This window comes from Thermobia domestica, chromosome 9, assembly GCF_964235325.1.
Source record: "Thermobia domestica chromosome 9, izTheDome1.hap1.1, whole genome shotgun sequence".
Taxonomy (NCBI): domain Eukaryota; kingdom Metazoa; phylum Arthropoda; class Insecta; order Zygentoma; family Lepismatidae; genus Thermobia; species Thermobia domestica.
In genome coordinates, this window is record NC_137462.1 from 115,200,684 (window position 1) to 115,221,498 (window position 20,815).

Consider the following 20,815-nt stretch of genomic DNA (forward strand, 5'->3'; position numbering starts at 1 on the left):
ATCTGCAATTTCGAGGAGCTGTTGTTTTAGTATTTACAGGAATCTATACCTTACATTTTTTATGTAATATTTTTTACATATGCACACGTTACATAATCAAACAATTGAGTTGTAATATTTGACAGATATGAAATTTTGTCTGATGTGCAAGTCTTTGTGATAGTATCAAGTACGAGCGTCACAGTATGTAATATTAGTGTTAGTGACATAAGTGGATAACAGTCTAAAAATTATATTTATGAGTGAAATATAGGATTTTGATGACGATTGTAATGAAGTGCAATGGCGATGGTGTACTCTTTTTTGCAGTTGGGAGATCACTAGTTTGATATACCATTCAGGAAATATTGCATGTAATATTGAGCCGCCCGTACTATGAGATTCACACAACGTATTTCTCTCTCCCGTTAGGCATCAATGTCATATGGTTGTTAAAAATAGATTAATGAAAATAAAATGTGCATTATGTGATGTAATTATATATATATAACATATTTTTTTGTTTACTGTATATATATTGCTTTCTTTTAGGTGTTTGAAAGATAATCAATGGAATTTATCGAAGGCGTTAGAAATTTTCAAGAAACTCAATGACCAAGAAGAGGTTCCAGAAGTAGCATTTTCCTTTCGGTGATTCACTTAGGACAGAGAATTAATTATTGAAGTGCGATCCAAATTAATCTGAATGGTATTGTTCAGCATATAGGGCAGAAAATGTTACACATACACACACACATACACTTGTTGAATATGTATATATGTACGATATATAGTTGAAACCAAGAATTCCCGAAATGGGAATAGAAAATCAATTTTTACCAGGAAATACTAAAATCGAAAATTATGTCACAAGAAAAAAAAAAGAGTGGTTATGATTATTTCATTAATAATTTCATCAAATAAAAAGGGGGAAAAAGTAAAAAGGAAAAAAATGAAAAAGGAAAAAATGGCTGAGAAACATACATGTGGGCACCATATTCCATAATCCTACATTGCAATATGCTGCCCACTTTCGTATTTCTGAGCTTTCTCTCTGTTCTTCAGTTTTTTCCCCTGCTCATTTTCCTCTCATTTTATGAGGCAATTTAGTGCAAGTTTCCTATTGTTTGACTTTTTGGCGTTGTGATCTTGTTACTATTTTGTTATAATTCATTTTATATATGTATATATGGTACATATGGTGTACAAGGTAATGTCAAAAGCCGGTTATTATCTTGCTTTGTTCTGTATTAGTATTTGTTTTTATCATTACTTGGTATTTTTTCTCCTTTCAAATATATTTTTCGTTCATTTTCTCCGATTTTTCTTTATCCAGCTGCTTTAACAATCATTAGTACTTCTTCATTTCAACTTTGTCCCCATTATTTTTCATTACATGTAAATTTTTCCAGTTTATATCCCCTATCCTTCAACAATTTTCTCCTCGCTAGACCTATACTTTGACTTTAGCCTGGCCACACTCTTTCGTCATGGATTCAAACACTATTTCAAACATGAGGACAGATAACATTGACCGGAGATTTCCTTTCCTTTTCTTGTGTCTTACATATCCGAAAGACGAAACTACTTTCTTAACAGTTTTAAGTATTAGTAGTCTTTCCATAGTGCTTTTGTACACTCATGTCCAAAATGATTGTCGCATATCTATAATTGTCTTCTTGTAAGAATATAATTTGATAATGATTTTGCAGGGTATTTTTAATACTGATACTATGTGTATAATCGGGAAATGTATATTTGTGGTAAATTTCATAGGTAAAGAATAACAAATACAAAAATTAGAATAACTAAAACAAAATTTTGCTAAATGTACAATAAATTTTTATTTTCGTTTTATTGTTCTTATTTACTGCTCTTCTCACATGAAATTTCCCACATACATATCTTTGCCGATTATACACATACTAACATTGTAAGAAATACCGAACGAATTCGTTATCAAATTATATTCCTACAACAAGATATTTATAGACATGCGACAATAATTTTGGACATGAGTGTACATATTTGTTTTATAAGGCTCTCTCTATTGTATTTTGATTTACATTTACCCATGTTCGAATTCCTGTACTCTACTTTCCCTAGGTCAAATTACAAAAGAGAAGCACGAGATATTCACCAGGTATCTGTAAAATTCTAGAAAACACTCATGTCAGAATCTTAAGTTGCGTATTCTATATTTGTGATGTGATTCTGGGGGAACAGTATTTCAGTAGTAAAGCGTTTACTTCTTTTGCGAGGAGTTTCGGATTCAATCCCGGTCCATGTTCGTTTGTAGTAGACAGCATCATGTTCGTGGGTTTTTCGAGGCTCTACCATTTTCTTTCACATTTTTATTCCACCAATTCTTTCACGATCATTATTCACTTGAAATAATCATTCGTCTCAAGATTAAGGGGCATAATTGTGGGACGTTATATTAAATACTCCATATCCATTCATTTTCATTCTATCTTGGTTATTTCTTTATGAAAGATATAAAGTTTATATTGATTTGTAAGGTAAAGACAATAAATAGGAAAATATTCGACAATAAACTCAACATTGCTAAATCGTTAGTGGAAAATATGAGATAAGCTTTTTTTTTCTCCTTTTTCATTTTTTTCTCCCATGATTACAAAATTGAGCGCATACTATATACAGAAAAGATCTCATGTAAATTTATTCCTAGAAGCAGCAGAAGACTGTCCGATATTTCGGACACATACACGAGTGTCCTTTTACGAGAAACAAAGTGGCTTAATACATGTTATACAAAAAGTTCTTAACATGCTTCTGTTATCTATCAGTGGAACCCTTTGAAGTTTTAGTAACGTATTTTTCGTAATGACGTCGATTTTAATATACTGCACATAAGTGCGTTTTTTTGGGGGGGAAGGGGGAAATTACAATTATATTATTGCTTCATTAAATTCAGTTATCTGTAAGTGCATGTACAACAGAAATACCTGTTCTAAATAAACCAATTTCTATTCCAGATATATAAGAATATTTTCCTATATATAGACAGTTGTGGCCGAAAGTTTGGAAGCACCTTCTCGAAAACAGCATAATAACACTTGGGATGCAAATTAATAGTTTTAGAGCTACTTCTGTCAGTTTTATCTTCCGTCATATCGCACAACGATAGATGAATACTTACATGAAGAAAGTGAGGCTATTAATACTTAAAAGCATGTCCGTTATTCCTAGTTGTATCCGTTTAGGTATGAAACGAGTGAAATCTTGGCAATACTCTGGAGTAATATCAGTAACTCTCACATTCTTAATTTTCTGCACTAGGTCGTTGTACGATATAGATTTGTCAGCCACTTTCTTCTCAGGTATACCATGCGATTTGGATGATATTCAAGTTTGGGGAATATTCGGGCCATGATTCAAGCAGTGTGTAGCCGCGAAACGCAATCCATGACTTGACAGCCTGTATACCATGGCAGGGGCTTCATCTTGCTGGAAGTAAGTACATCCATAAATCTCCATAGAAGATGGAAGTTTCTCTTGAAGTATCTTGAGGTAAACAGACCCATTTATGGCAATATTCTTGGGCATAATCCAGAATACCACGTTCCTTGGCTGAAATTGATCTCCAAACCATCACCTTTTCTGCTTGTTTTACAGTTGGAATGACATAACGGGAATTACATCGCTTGTTGCGTGGTTGCCTGACATGTTTATGATAATTGAAGAATTGTGTGAAAGTTGTTTCATCAGAAAACATCACCGACTCCCACTGTTCTGCTGTCCAGTTCGTATAGCGTTTGCAGAATGCAATATGATCCTTGATATTTTTCGTTAATAACTTTAGTTTCTTAGCGGGAGTGTATGATTCAGGTTTTCCTCATTCACACCAGGCAAATGACGGAACTTATAGGTCCCCAGACCGTTTCATTCATTCCCACTTCTTTCTTCTTTCCCTTTCCCCGGATAGTGTGCTTGCCGAAGGACGTCATCCCTCAAACGTAACGGGCTACATGACCATAGATGTCGAAAGCTCAGATATCTAAATCCTATCCTCAAACCTGTGTTTTATATGCATCTAATTGTTCTACAACTAGGTTTTCTACCGTCTTTTAGAAGGTTTCCTTGTATTTTGATTAAAGAACTCGTGGCAATTGCTGACATAATCGAATAATGGCATTGTCTGTTCGAACTAATGTAACATGAGGTCTACCTGCTTGATGGCGTGACATACATGAACCAGTTTCCTTTACTCTTTTCAATGTTTTAGTGAAGTACTGGGTGCAGTCTACAATTTGGCTGCAATTTCGCGACTTGACTGGCCTTCGTTGTGTAGTATGCAGATGTGAGCTCTTGTTTCTGGGCTCAACTCTTTGCCTGTTTTAGATGTGGACATCGTGTGACTGTTTACCTGAAGAAAAAAAAGTCACAATGAAGTACAATCAAAAGAAGCCAAATTACTTAATTTAAAGGTACATTTCTATTCAATTCATGTAAAAATCCTACATTTAACTTTCGGTATTGTGGAGTAAAGTATAGCTTTTTATTATTAGCTTGACATTATGATTTTTCTTTCTGTTTTTTTTTCTTTCTTTCTTATCAGCAAGCAGCCAGGTGTTGTGTTCAGGACCCATCAACAGCAAATGAAAACTACTCATTCCCGACTATTAAAATCAGCAATTACTTCAAATGCCAGTATTCATAAAACACCGACGCACGCAACCGTTTGAAGCATGCAGCAGTTCGATACAGAAAAGTGTATACAAGAATCAAAGAAAGCACAATTATGTGTTAAAAACATGTTACAATTGTTGCTGCAATATGGCGGAAAGCAAAACAAAGCAAACGAAGTGAAAGGAATAGCTCTAAAATCATTAATTTACATCCCAAGTGTAAATATGCTGTTTTCGGGAAGGTGCTTGCAAACTTTTGGACACGACTCTCCCTTGCCGATTAGTGACTTCACAATTTAAACGAGGAAATTGAATACATAACTGATCTAGCTTTAAGGAATGGGTGCAATAGGCTCACCATGGGAGGTTGGCAACCGAAGATATTCAGTATTGTAGAAAGTTCAAAAAGTGGCAGAATTAAAATACAGGACAAATAGACAGATGGGTTTCCTTTTCGTTATTTCCTAGCTTGTCGTATAGACTAAGAAAAATTGCAATGAACGTATCTCAAAAATTAACCTGAAGTTACCCAAAAATTTAGAAAGGTCTTTGAGCCAATTCAAAAGCAATTTCGTTGATAAAGACTGTCTTAGTGGCATTTACCAGGTATCTTGCTCTTGCCGAGACACTTACATTGGTATGACCAAAAGAAATATCAACGCCAGACTAAAAAAAACATAAGGGAGCCTCGAGATGAAAAAGAAGCTATTCCAGTGTTATGTGCAGGATGTGAAGATTTTACACCTTGCAATATCAACGATTGAGAGAAACATGTTTGAGGCTTATTATATTAGGACGAAATACTGAAACGGAATTTGGATAGGAGTAAGATACCATCATTACCAATCTCATTAATAAAAATAGAACTGTTACTTTTATATCATATACTTTATTACTTTGCTGTATACACATTAATAACAATTTACTAGTTCTATAGTACACGAAGTATCCGTGTACAAGTTTGTCCAGTTTTTAGAAAAAATCACTATAAGTTTGATTTGGTAACCGTGATCCTCGCATGGGCTCCATTTTGATTTTATATATAGGATGCAGATACGTGAAGATTATCGCCTCAGTTGTTAAGTCCACTCACAGATAACTGAACTTAATGGGGTAATAATATATAATCATGTTTTGCCCCCATAAAAAAGGAGATGGATAAAGATTGGCCTATTTTCGCCTATGATAGTCATAAAAATTAAGTGTTCATAAAAGACATTATATTGTGCAAGATGCATATGAAAAATATTGTAACAAGTCACATAAAGAACCCCGGAAACAGATTTTTGTTCATATGCAGCGGTTTTTTTTTAACCTGCAACAACAATTTCAGTATGAGGAACTTCATAAACCATTATATTTCTTGTTGTCATGAAGACTATAGAGTTAATAAGTTCATCAACAAGCGTTCGTGTAGTGTGGTTTATGAGGCACCTCATACTGGAATTGTGGTTTGTTACAAGGTCGAAAAAAATTCTAAACTAACAGAATATCAACGACAATGCTTTGTTTACAGATTCTTTACATAACTTACCACAGTATGTTTTATATGCATCATACGTATGTGTAATGTTTAAATACTTGAACTTTATATATATTCATACAATACTTTTGCTTTTATAAACACTTTTACTTTTATGACTATCATAGACAAAAAAAAATTTCGACCTTTACTCGTTTCCTTTAGTATATTAAAACCAACGTCACTTCGAGTAACAAATTACAAAAAAATTAAAGGGTTCTGTTAATATTGATAGTAGAATCATATAAAGATTTTGTTTTAAAGTAATATGTATTAAGCCTGTTTGTTCCTCGTAAAAGGATACACGTGTATGTATCCCAAATATGGGACATGCTTCTGTTGCTTCTAGGAATACAATTAGGTCAGTTCTTTTTTATTATTATTATTATTTTAAAATATGTGTTCCATATTGTTCAATTAGTCATATTAAACAGTTGAAAAGACTCGTATTGAAGTATCGTCAAATGAAGGAAAAGGCTTACAATTTGTACGATTGGCTGCCATAATCCTTAAAGTTTTGCCATCATTTTTAAGGCTTTTCACGTTGCACCGAGGATGATGGCAGCCGACCATCTATACATTTTTTTTCTTTCTTTTTTTTTTTTTATTTAAGGGTGCTTTAAAGTGAGTCTTTCCGACTTATTTTTTTATTTATTGCTTTTTCTAATCTTGTATTTTAACCTAAATTTCGTATCGTTGATCGCAGGAAGTTATTGAAATGTCATAAATACAGAAATGCAAATGGTTAAAAATTTGATGTAGGATTTGGTAACCTTGTACAATCATCTACAGAAAGAAAGTTGCATATTTCGTGTAAGACTATATAATATAAAACATTTTCTTTTGACGCAAATTATACACGTTCAGTTCGACAAAAGGTTACCTTATCCTAAAAGTGGTTGTAATATGACAGAAATATGAAGATCTTTAAGGTAACTGTTTCATTATGTATTTGTTTATTAGTGTTTCTGTGATCTCCATGGGTATATTGTTAGTTCTTCGTCAAAAATATTCATATTAGTTATGTATTTGAAGTATAGACCCACGAGTTACGAACCCCTCGTTTTATGAACAATTCAATTTACAAACAAGTTTTGTGAACAACTGTCTCCTCGGCTTAGGAACAATATTTCGAGATACGAACGCGCGCACAGGCATGGACCGACAATTCCACGCACTTAGGAGTGCTTTTGCGCGTTCTGTCAAGAGTTCTGTGTTCAAAAACTACTTTTGTTCTTTTTCGTACTTTTTGTTTTTAGCATTTACACTTTAAAAAAAAAATAGTGTTATTTGTCTTCAAAAAAGAATAATAGTTTCATTCTGTTTTCTTCATGACAGAAAAACACAAATTAAAAAAAAAAAAAAGTGGGGCTAGAATGAATTAATTGTATTTACATTAATTTCAGTTTAAAAAAATAATTTCGATTTATGAAGGTTACGGAAAGGATGAAGTTCGTAACCTGTGAGCCTACTGTATAATTTTCACGCATTTGATCCTTCATGGATTTAAATACCATTAATGTCACACAGTGTTTTAACATTAGGACCGATCACAGAGATAACCTTATATTTTTATTTTTAAGATAGGCAAGTAAATATTTTGAAGTATTTCACTAGTTTTTTTTTTATTTATTTATTTTGTTACTTTTGTATTAAATAAAACATGGAAATATTATAGAATCTGTCTGTTGGGAGTCTAAAAGAACTGAAGATATAAAATCAACAAATTATGAGTTAAGTAATGGTATATTGCCGATTTTATTTTTATTGTATGTAATTCCAAAGCTAGAATGAACAATATTCAAACTTAAAAAGGAACTTCCTGGTGGCTTAGTGATAGTGTAATCGGCTTTAGCACGAAAGTCACGGGTTTGATAAATTCACGTTTGGATTCCACATCAAACCGTAGATTCATGTTTCATGTAGTCCCGGTGGTGACACTTTTTAAAGTATAAACGTCTAATAACTGAAATAATGAAAAATTATGAACACACTTCCTAAAGAAGTCGGCTAAAGTCTGGATATTGCAAGTACTACACCATCATGTTCTATGTAAAACTGAGCTAGGGCCTTAAAAAATAAAAATCAAGATGTTTGGCTTCTGGACCCGAACCCAATAACTCCACTTACAATACGAAAATAAACGTTGTATCTAATCCTTTTTTTTTTTTTTTTTTTCAAGTTACAGTTTAGAAGTATTACTTGTCTACTGTATTATGTATTATTGTCTATGATGTGGGTTATTTTTAACTTCGCTTCTTCTTACTATTATAGTATTAATAGTAGTGGTGCGAGGAGGGTGTATATAATTTTCTGAAGTTTGCATTACTTTATAAATGTTATTATAGTACCAATGTGCCTGCTATATAATATTTACACTGTACATAAGGGAATATATATATATATAATGAATGTGTATATGTATGTAATAATTCAAAATGTTCAAATAAACAGTGTCATTTTATTACAAGTGTCTAAAACTTTTCTATCTTAACTATTTTCATAGAAAACATATTTAATTACTTTTTTTTCGTTTCTAAATCTCATAATGTGTTTTCAAATAAGAATATGTAAAAAATGTATTTTTAATAAACATATATAATTAAGAAATGTATAATTATAGAAGTAAAGTGATTATTAAACTCAGCTTTTCATAGAACTCAATCAAACCACCTTTCATGTGTTCTATAGCAACTCCAGCAGCAAGTGGTAATTGCAAATTACATAGCTCTTAGCAGATTTTGAACAAATCTGATAAACCTTGATTTGGAATGCTTTTTATTTTATTTATTTAACTATTTCGCATGTAATTTTGAATTACCTTCATTTTTATTCATAATAATTTTGAATGCTCAACAACGAAGAACATCTAAAAAATAATTTAAAATTCGAACTATAGCATTTTTAAAAACAAAAAAGTTACATTGTAAAATGTACTAATGCATTTTATCTTCTGCATTCTGAAAAATATGAAAATAAGGCAAAATTCAATATAGGCATTAAAGTACACTTACCTATAGTTATGGAGATTTTTGTGTTTTACTACCCTATACATATTTCACACACAACTATAGCCTTTTCCACAAGTATTCGAGTGATAACAAAGTAGTTGTGTATCCATATATATCTTAAGTACCCCATCCACTTTAATGATTAAATAATAAATTGATAAAGTACGTCAAGTAAGACTGTCATACCCAATACTTCGATATCCAAGCTGAATTGATATCAGTTTTTAAAGTAAATACGAAGACTACACATTTTAATTGAGATCCAAAATAGCCGTGCCTTCATAAGTTAGATAAAAGAATTTACTTAAGTTCTTTTACTCATGTATGCTTTATAAGTTATGGTTTACGCGTGTGAACATTTAAAATTAGTTACCAAAAATGAAGAAAACGCTACAACACTAAAGAAGAGACACTAAAAGCGACTTCTTCGGATAGTTAATGGAAGAAGTAAGTAAGAAAGAAATATCAGCGAATTATAAAAATAATTGCGAAGCGTCCAGTTGAGCGCCATATTAGAATATGAGCATACGGGTCATCCCATGTCAACTCACTTAGAGCAATGTACTTCAATGTCTCAGATTCTCTTCAAAATTTTTTTCATATATAAATACCAATGAAATTATGCCAAATTATTTTTTTTTCCTGATTTTTTGGTTGAGAAATGGACCAGGGAAATTTTTTTTAAAAATGTGGATTTGGTGCCTATTTCACTTTCCGGCACTCAACATTATGGAACTAAAATTACCGTAACTTCCTTAGTTTTCAAGTTAATGGGCTCATCCAGGTGTCAAATGAAAGCTTATTTTTTGCTCTTTCAGTAGATCCTAAGAAACCACATTATTGGGAGTACAAAGCAAATTTTAGGGTTTTTTATTTTATTTATTTTTTTTATTTTTATTTTATTTTATTTATTTATTTATTTTTTTATTTTTTTATTTTTATTTTTATTTATTTATTTTTTTTTTTTTTTTTGCAAATTGTGCCATTGCTCAAAAGTTACAACTATGAATCTTTTGAAACTTCTTTTGTACATTCATCTTAACATGTACATGGTAGGGTTAAAAATTAAAAGGGGTTTTTTGTATTTTACATGAACAGAAATATACAGTTTTAAGTTTTGTTACAAATTGAGTCATTGCTCGTAAGTTACAATTATGAAACTTTTGAAACATTTTTTTATACGAGCACATACATGTGATGAATATGTAAGGCAAACAGATACTTTTCAGTTGTTTTTCAAACGCTCTTTTCTGTAATCTTTGGTGTTTCTTATGCTTTTCATTCGCCGTTTGTCTGTTTATGCCCCAGCAATAGTCCGCCATTATGTTAACACTCCAGCTACCCTGGTATCTATGCTCCATACATCTCATATTCTAGTAAAATCTCTCATCTTGCTTCTCACTTACTTGATCAAGATTTTCTGGAATGTAATCCAGATGTCAATGCAAGACATGTATCTTAATACTCCTGTCGCACCCAAGTTCTTGAAATTTCAACAACATAGTTTCTACAATGTTCTTATTATCTGGAATTTTGTATTTACCGAGAAAATTCTGTTACACTTTTGAATGCCACACAGGCATCTCTCTCAGCTGGATTCATTGTTGCTTTAAAATCTCTGTTTTCCATAGGTTTTCGTATATCGGAGCCAATAATATGCCATCTTTTCCATAGGACAAGAATGGAAATGTATTTTATAAAAACTTGAAACACTGCCCCTGTTTGTCAAGTGCTATCACAAATTGTTTAATGAATTCCAACTTAATATCAAGATGTGGAAGTAATATTTTGTCGTAACGAACTAAATGTTTTGTGCGATATTTTTAGATCGTAGATTCCAAAGTACCCATAATGGCCATTCCCTTCTTACCAAATACTTACTTCTTGCCCTACCATTCCACTCGCAAATGAAACATGCATCTTCGTAAATCCAGATTGATGTATTAGTAAAATGCCCAAAATCTTGAAATCATCACACACTTCCCACCAACGTTCTTGGTATTTAATTTTCTTTAGAATTAATTTCATCGTTTCTTTCATTGAAATCGAATGGGCAATAGGTACAGATGGGTACTTATTTTCATTGTATAAAAGGACACATTTTAAACTTGTTTTGTTAGAATCAGCAAGCAGTCCCCAGGTAGTGGAAAGTAGAGGAAAACCTAATTTATTAAGCAAATCCAACACATTACAATAGTACACAAGATATTATTGTACAAAGTAGTGAAAATTGTCTTTCTCTGTCTGTACCGGACAAATGTCGTTTCAGGTGCCAGAAGCGTATTTTCGAAATACACTGAACTCTAGACATAAGACAATGTGAACGGGCTACGCTTGGCAACAATGTAGGAAAAATAAATGACGTCTATATCGCGATCCTGTTGGTGACATCACAAAACCTATATATAGCACAAAGTAAACGCCAGATTCTGTCGGCCCTCGTAGCCGAGTGAACTAGTGCAACATGGTAGTAAGGAAAATCATTGTTGGCGTGGGTTCAAACCCTGGCTAAGGAAAGCTTTTTTTATTTTTAAAAATTTTTATAACACTTCTTTCGTTAAAATAAGATTTAAAATAATATTCAAAAAGTGATTTAACGATTATTTTTTAAATTTTTAATAAACTTCTTTCATTAAAATAAGTTTGCCCTTGTACTATACAGATCCATAGCAAAAGTAGTAGTAGTAGTAGGAACGGGTTAGAATGCAATTCAGCATTTATTTGTTTCCGTGCGATGTTGCTAAACGTAACCCGCTTACAATGCCTTCTGGGTAGGGTTGAAGGTATTTCGAAAATATGCGTGCCAGAAGGTTCCTTTTGTGAAGCCTAGAACTAAGAACTTTTGCTGACGACTTCGACAGATTTGAGTCCGGAACCAAATCATTAAGATCATTTTGTGAAAAAATATAGACTGAGGTGAACCACTAGGCGGTTCAAAGTTGTCATCTTCTATGTCACTTTTCTGGTTCGGCGAACTAGAATCACTAACACACTGTAGCAGTGATGAAGGTTTTGGGATAGGAATATCTGGACCAGTGTTGGGTACATTTCAATTGATTTCCACAGCAATTACTTTCAATTGATTGATCAATTGCAATTGATTTTCAGTGATTAATTTTCAACACTGTAGTTCAGAGAGGGCGTGGGACAGTGAAAACTTTAGCCATGACCAATTAACTCACCACCCATCGTGACCCACTCTGACCCACCACCCACCATGAACCACTCTCACCCATTGTGACGCACAGACCCACCAAAACCCATTGTCATCAACTCTGATCCATGATTCACGCCCTCTTCTCTACTAACTAAAGAGTTTAAACTTGTAATAAAACAAGCCTATGAAATTATCACTCATCGGAGTTTGAATTTCCACGATCAATCGCTCTAGCACCGCTCTATTACAATAACGGCGGATCTGACCTTTCTAATATAAATAAAAGGGTTTGTGTTTGTGGACCAGACGAGTGGACCGAAAGTTTTCAAAATTTGGTCACGGGTAGCTTTGTCTAGGCCCCAGATCAAGACGAAGAGTTTTTTTTTAAATTTCGAAATAAGGGGGGGTCAAGGGGACGTTTTCCGGGACCGGCCTGGGGACCAGACAAGTTGACCGAGAGTAACCAAATTTTGGTCACGGATACCTTGGTCCATATCCCACACCACGGAAAAGCGTTTTTGACAAAATTCGAACCAGGGGGTCTCAGGGGGCGTTTACCGGGACATGTAAAAGTAATAGAAAATGACCGATATTGGTGTCGATTTCATAGCTTTTGCGGTCGCTGAGATCAATGGTGAAACTCAAGACCGCGTTTACTTTCACATTTAGCTCCCTAGCTAAGGGACGGAGACATTATAAAGGGGATCAAGAGACACGTAAAAATAATCCACAATGACCGATATTAGTGTCAAATCCGTAGTTTTCGCGGTCGCTGAGATCAATGGTGATACTTCCACAGGCGTTGACTTCCAAATGCAGCCTCCATCGGCTGCGGGCCAAAGGCGTTGTTTTTTGAAAATTGGAACCAGAGGATCATAGGGGCTTTTACCGGGATATGTACAAAGTAGTAGAAAATAGCAGATGTTAATGTCACATTTATAGTTTTCGCGGTATCGGCTGGGGTCAGAGAAGATTTTTTTCACAATTCGAACCAAGGAGGTCTGAAGGGGCGTTCACCGGGACATGTAAAAGTAGTAGAAAATGACCAATATTTGTGTCGAATCCATATTTTTATCGGGGTTGCTCAGATGTATAGTGACACCCCCGATAGCGTTTACGTTCAAATTCAGCCCCCATCGGCCTTCCCAATGAAAACACATGTACGTTGTTGGATATATATTCACACAAAATATATCCAATTTCAGAAATGTTTCTTAATTGTTCTCCCGTTGTTCAGTTTGTTTACATTGAAATTTTATCTAATCCGTGCGAAGAACGGGCATAACAGCTAGTACGAAATGGTAAAGTGTTTGTCATGGACCAAATTACAATGAATTCAATTATATAGATAATTATTATAATTATCATTGATAATTATTTCCTTGTTGAATTATAGATACTTTTCAGTTGAAAAAATAATAAAATTTGAAAGCCCGAAATCAACGTAAAGGGAAAATGTATAACATTTTCTATATAATTAAGCGTACCGTACAAACTTAAAATTTCCATGTAATTAAGCTAAATTTCCATTTTTGTGTCGTCTTGTGCGCTTATTTCCACGTTTTGTGCGTCACCGGAAATGGGTCAATGTTATCCTACAAATATGGCGGAACAGGTTAATGCTGTTCCGTCAGGAACGATTTCGAGGTCGTTTCCTTCACATCGTCTTGTCCTGTTTTCTACCGTTTTGTAAGCCTATTTCCGCGTTTTGTGAATCAATGGTAGTGGGTCAAAATGGGCATTCAATGTGGGAAGAAAAATGACCCACTCTCCCACCAGTATCGAATTTCGAGGTCGCTTTTTCGCATTGTTTAGTGCATGTTTTGTACCGTTTCTGCGTATATTTTTACGTTTTGTGCGCCACCGAAAGTGGGTCAAAGAGGACCTGCAAATATGGCAGAAAAAGACATTCATCCCACATTCAAGGACCATTTTGACCCACTTCCACTAATGCACAAAGCGACACGAATCATACATAAAAAAATGTGAAGGAAACGACCTCGACATTCGATGGTGACGGAACAGCATTAAGTTATTCCATTATAGTTGTAGGCCATTTTGACCCATTTTTGTTGTCGCACTAAAGTGGAAATAGGAGCACAAAACGGTACAAAACAGGCACTATACGATGCGAAAGGAACGACCTCCAAATTCGATAGTGGCGGAACAATGGCTCTTTTTCCTCACACCGTGATGGACCATTTTGACGCATTTTTGGTGATGCTCAAAACGTGGAAGTAGGCGAACAGAACGGTACAAAATACACACTAAACTATGTGAAGGAATCGTCCTCCAAATTCGTTAATGGAGGAACAGCATTAACTTGTTTTGTTATATTCATAGGTCCAAAAAGTACAAAACAGGCACTAAACGATGCGAAAGAAACGACCTCGAAGAAACGACGATAGTGGCGGAACAGTGAGACATTTAACTCCCACTTTAAAGGCCCGTTTAACTCACCTCGGGAGATGCAGAAGACGAGAAATAGATGCAAAAAACTTTTTTAAAAACTTGTTTCGTTATATTCATAGGTCCATTTTGATCCACTTCCGGTGACGCACAAAAAGTACAAAACAGGCACTAAGCGATGCGAAAGAAACGATCTAGAAATTCGATAGTGCCGGAACAGTAGATCATTTTCGTCACACCTTGGAGGCTCATCTTGACACACTTCTGGTGACGCACAAAACGTGGAAATAGGGGCACAAAACAGGCACTAGTCAATGCGAAAGAAGGACCTCGAAATTCGATATTGGTGGAGCAGTGAGTCTAACTCCCACTTTGAAGGCCCGTTTAACTCACTTCCGGTGACGCAGAAGACGAGAAAGTATTCACAGAAAACTTAAAAAAAAAAAAAAAAAAAAATAGTCACTAAACGATGCGAAAGAAGCGACCTGGAAATTCGATAGTGGCGGAACAGTGGGTCATTTTCCTCATACTTTGGAGGCCCATTTTGACACACTTCTGGTGACGCACAAAACGTGGAAATAGGGGCACGAAAATTCACTAGTCAATGCGAAAGGAAGGACCTCGAAATTCGGTAGTGGCGGAGCAGTGGGTCATTTTCGTCCCACCTTCCAGGCCGATTTTGACCCTCTTCCAGTGACGCACAAATCGTCGAAATAGGCGCACAAAAGGGTACGCGATGTGAAATTAACGACATCGAAATTCGATAGTGGCGGAACTCTTGGTTATTTTCGTCCCTTCTTGGAAGCCCATTTTGACCCACTTATGGTGACGCACAAAACGTGGAAATAGGGGCACGAAACGGCACGAAAATTCACTAGTCGATGCGAAAGGAAGGACCTCGAAATTCGGTAGTGGCGGAGCAGTGGGTCATTTTCGTCCCACCTTCGAGGCCTATTTTGACCCTCTTCCAGTGACGCACAAAACGTCGAAGTAGGCGCACAAAGGGTACGCGATGTGAAATTAGAGCTCTTCCATGGCTAAGCGGTTAGCGTACATGCCTTTGGCGTGGGAGGCCCGGGTTCGATTCCCGGCGGGAGCTCATGTAGTTCGGATTCCACGTTAATCAGTAGGACCACGTCTCATATAGCCTTCCTGCTGAACGGGACGTTAAATCAAAATCCAAATCCAGCGATGTGAAATTAACGACATCGAAATTCGATAGTGGCGGAACTCTTGATTATTTTCGTCCCATCCTGGAAGCCCATTTTGACCCACTTCTGGTGACGCACAAAAAGTGGAAATAAGGGCACGAAACGGCACGAAAATTCACTAGTCGATGCGAAAGGAAGGACGTCGAAATTTGGTAGTGGCGGAGCAGTGGGTCATTTTCGTCCCACCTTGAGGCCCATTTTGACCCTCTTCCAGTGACGCACAAAACGTCGAAATAGGCGCACAAAAGGGTACGCGATGTGAAATTAACGACCTCGAAATTCGATAGTGGCGGAACTCTTGGTCATTTTCGTCCCATCTTGGAAGCCCATTTTGACCCACTTCCGGTGACGCACAAAACATGAAAATACGCGCTCAAAACGGCAATAAACTGACACTAAACGATGCGAAAGAAGCGACCTCGAAATTCGTTGGTGACGGAACAGTGATTCATTTTCGTCCCATCTTGGGGACTCATTTTAACCCACTTCCCATGACGCACAAAACGATGTGAAGGAAACGACCTCGAAATTCATTGGTGGCGGAACAGCAATAACTCGTTCCTCCATATTGGTAGGCCCATTTTGACCCACTTCCGGTGATGCACAAAATGCGGGAATAGGCTCATAAAGTGACACAAAAGACACACAAAAGATGCAAAACAAAGTACCTCGAAATTCGTTGGTGGCGGAACAAGGTAATGACGCCGTGAGCACCAATATAAGTATATACTAGAACTGCACGTTCTAATTATTTTTAGCCAAAGTAGAAGCCCAACCGGGATAATGATATCAACCGGCTCAGCTCGGTTCAACAGCAAACAGCTTGAGCTGGCTTGGTTGGGATGACCCATCGACTGGGCTCAATTGAGCCGATGGCTTGAACCGGCTTGGAAGGGACGAGTCATCGACTCGGCTCGATTGGAGTCAATGGCTCGAACCAGCTCCGTTGAAACGAGTCCATAGGCTGGGTTCGAGTCAGCTCAACTGAGCCAATGGCTTGAACCGGCTCGGTTGGGGTAAGCAATCAGCTCGGTTCGGTTCGGCTCGTGTGAGCCACCGGCTCGAGCTGGCTCGGTTGGATAAGCTGTTGGCTCGGCTCACTTCTCTGTTCGGTTTGATAAGTTAATGAGCTGTGAGAGAGCCGCTTGAGTCGTTAACAACCCTAAACCCAGGCTGAGCAGTTTTGAACATGTTTGGCTGGAAGTCCTATAACTTTTAACAATTTTTGGCTCGAGCCCGAATACTTGCTCCTCCCGAACTCAAACCTAGAACCTCGTGACCGATGTCCTTGCCTCCTGAAGATTTCTTGACGACCGAGATCGACATTCAACTAATTTTTAGTATTCAGTTACAAACCGCCTATATTCCATGTTTATACACGGTGTTATAATAATAATAGTTAGTTATAGTAGTAGTATTAGTATCATGGATAATTATATTGTCTATGTAGGATACTTGAAGAGAGTAGTACTTGGAACCACACAAAGGATTTAGCTCGTTTTGGCTCGACTCGACTGGAAATTCGATCCGAATTGAGTCGAGTTGGGGAAAATTTTTCGAGACAAGTTCTCAAGTCGAGCTCAAAGATGTCTGCTTCGAGACGAGTCGAGTCGAGTTTTAATGAGAACTCGCTCGAACTCGCTCGTGCCCATCCCTATTGTATGCATGACGGCCATATAGAGTTCTTTCGAGGGGCATAGAACCATAAACATAATATATTTTTAAAAATGCTTAGTTTCACGGCTTTCTTCCCAGGGGGCGAAGGGATGGTAGTTATCCAGCATTTCTTATAAGTACCTTATTTGAAACATGTAAAACAGTAACAAGTGGACAACATAATATACACATATCTTCTTATCTTCAGTTTAATTGCTGATTTCAATTGCAATTAACAATTACAAGTTTCAATTGTCAATTGCAATTAACAACTAAATGTTTCAATTTCACTCTTTGCGATTGACAATTAACAATTAAAAGCGTCAATTGCCTGGTGACCAATTAACAATTGACGAAAATTTAATTGCAAATTTTATGATTGAATTCAATTACAATTGAAATTAATTGTCAATTACAAATTGAAATCAATTGCAATTAATTTTCAGAGCAATTACTTTCAATTGATTGATCAATTGCAATTGATTTCAATTGATTTTGTCTAACACTGGTCTGGATCATGACCCACAAGAACTATAGCTGATTAAATATTTGGGTAAACTACCTTCTCATTACTAGCATTGAGGCCAGCAGTTTCAGAACAGCAGAAGTAACAATCGTCAGTATGATTCTTCGGTCCCTACGAACCATAGGAATTCCAAACGGCACCTGTTTTCCCTTATTCCGATTTCTCAAAGATTCAAAAAAGAACAGCGCACTTTATGTGGAGCCTGTGGTTTTGATTGATCAAGTTTTATATGAAAATATGAGTAATATGCTTTTTAAACAAATTCCGAAGAGCATTGCCGTTGTCTCTTAGGAACAAATTCACCGCAAATACAACAAAACACATTCGGACTATTTACAACCACAATGTGCCATTGCTTCTTTGTCTAGAGCACAGGATCACAGAAACAGCAAATCCAACTAAAATCCTAATGTTACGCAAGTTAATTTGTCCATATTTAAACTGAAAAAAATCAATCTATGGCCTACAAAATAATTTATACAAGGGATTGTCTGGGACATTGTTATGCACCTTATACAATTTAATTTGTAGATAAAAATAAGTGTCAATTATATGGACTAAATTTATAACTAACTTTCTTCCCGAATACCTACAGTAGCTGCATAATTGCTTACAGACGCACTGCTACTATCTAGGGAGTGCTTGATGAACTCCAGAGCAAGCATATACTGTTAGGTTAGAGCGTAATTAGTGAATTGCTGGTAATTCTAGGGGAATAGAAAAACTAATGCCAGATTCTGAATAAGCGACCTCAAAAACATGTAATCCGTCTGAAATTTTCAAAACAATACCCATGAGGACCAGTGTAATCTAGGTAGTCATTATTCTATCCTAAAGCTTAAAATTTTAATTCATATACCATTGAAGTTTATAATTTAAGTGCAAATAGCTGCATTACTAATAGTGTAATTGTCACAAGTAAGCTACATTAGCAACGTAAAAATTTAAACTCAAATGTCTTTATACATTACATTAACCAACAGTGAAAATGTAACTGGAATGAAATAGATGTTTGTTAACTATATCGACCACGGTGATAACGAAAACGACAATGAAAAACTGGAATTACCTCTCGTTTCCAAGGGGGGTGCACTTAATTATATTTATTATATTTTATTATCATTCATTGTCAATCCCTTCCCATATAGGCTTCAAATCCCGGTGATTGTAGACATGGGCGGTGATTAGGGGGGGCAAGAGGGGGCAGTTGTCCCCATTTTTTGAAGAGACGCCCTAATTTATATAATTTCATTTGGAAATGTAAACAGGGTGTCCACACAATTTGGAGAAAGGATCTCTGACTTTTCCCTGACTTTCCATGACGAAAGTTCCAGATTTCCCTGACCCCTGAATAACTTAAAAATATAGAAAAAAAAGAAAGAAACCCAAGCCTCCACACTCCCCATAGTTGGCCTTGCTCTCTTCCGCTTGTTTCTTTCTTTTTTTTTTCAATTTCTTTCCAAAGGAATGTAAATTTACAAACATATGCATTAGGCCGATATTGATTAGGCCTACATATTACACAAAATGTAAAGTTACAAACGGAAGTGTGCAGTGTACAGAGTAATTAAGATATGAAAAAATACACATTATATGCTTACACATTATAATAGCAATTACACAGCATTATAATATTGCCTATAGTAATAAACAGTTCATACATGATTTTACTGATTATTAAAAAAGTACACACAGACACACACACTTTTGCTGGGACAGTTGTTAAATGCAACACATTTAGAAATTTGTTTTCAGCCTTTCTCGCATAGTTTTCTTCTCATTGATATGACTATCCTTCTTGTCTCCGCAGTTTAATTTTCTTTTCTTCTTCCTCCAGCTCCTTTAGTTGTTTCTGAATCTTCCGTTTCTCTCTCCTCTTCTCGTCTCCAGCATTTATTTCTCTTTTCTTTTCCAGATACACATGGTATTGTCTCATTGAATTTCTCACTGAATTTATCATACCTCTTGTAATTATTAATTCTGATGATCCACCTATTCTCATCACAGAATCATATATGATCCGTTAAGCCAGCAGAGATTCTTCTTGTAAGTTGTCAACAACGAGAATTTTATTTATTGTGAAACCACTTTCAAAAAATGCGTTTCCGTGAAAGAAGATAAAACACAATTTCATAACTGACCATAAGTCAACGAAATTCTTCCCATTTCCTAAGACTAAGTAAAAAACTCATCAAGTCAAATACAATCTCTATCATTGGCTATGAATTCATTCGAGTGTTCTTTAAATTCTTCATTCTGAGCTTTTACTGTGAGCTGGAGATAATATTTCTTCGCGTTCTCAGCCACTTGTTCAGATATCCTCTTGGCATCATGCAATTCTTCTAGAACAGCATCTATTCTTTTGAGCAAATATGCCAGGATGCAGTTAGATATGTGTTTTTCGAAGAAAATTAGTTTCAACAACTATATCAGAGAACACTACATTTTGCATCCAGTAACAGTAAAGAAGTCAACCCTATTTCATAAATTCAGTAATTGAACATCGAACCTAAATCGATTTTTCCCTGACTTTCCCTGACCAATCTGCCATTTCCCTGACTTCACCTGACACATTTTACATCCCTGACCTTTCACTGACTTTCGCTTATTTACAAGAATGTGGACACCCTGGTAAAGGTTTTGTATGTGTTACTGGTTCATACCCCCCCCCCCAAAAAAAAATGGTGCCATA

General features: G+C 35.7%; 1 protein-coding gene across 5 annotated transcripts in view; it reads left to right on the forward strand.

The window, feature by feature from the left end:
* The window catches only part of LOC145694949 (uncharacterized), a 210,110-nt gene extending 200,934 nt beyond the window's left edge, over window positions 1-9,176 (forward strand). For all 5 annotated transcript variants that reach the window (XM_081771742.1, XM_081771743.1, XM_081771745.1 and 2 more), the window contains one exon: window positions 532-9,176. In XM_081771742.1, the coding sequence (XP_081627868.1) occupies window positions 532-634 (103 nt within the window). In that variant the 3' untranslated portion in view covers window positions 635-9,176. The remainder of the gene's footprint in view (window positions 1-531) is intronic.
* Window positions 9,177-20,815: the final 11,639 nt, after the last annotated feature.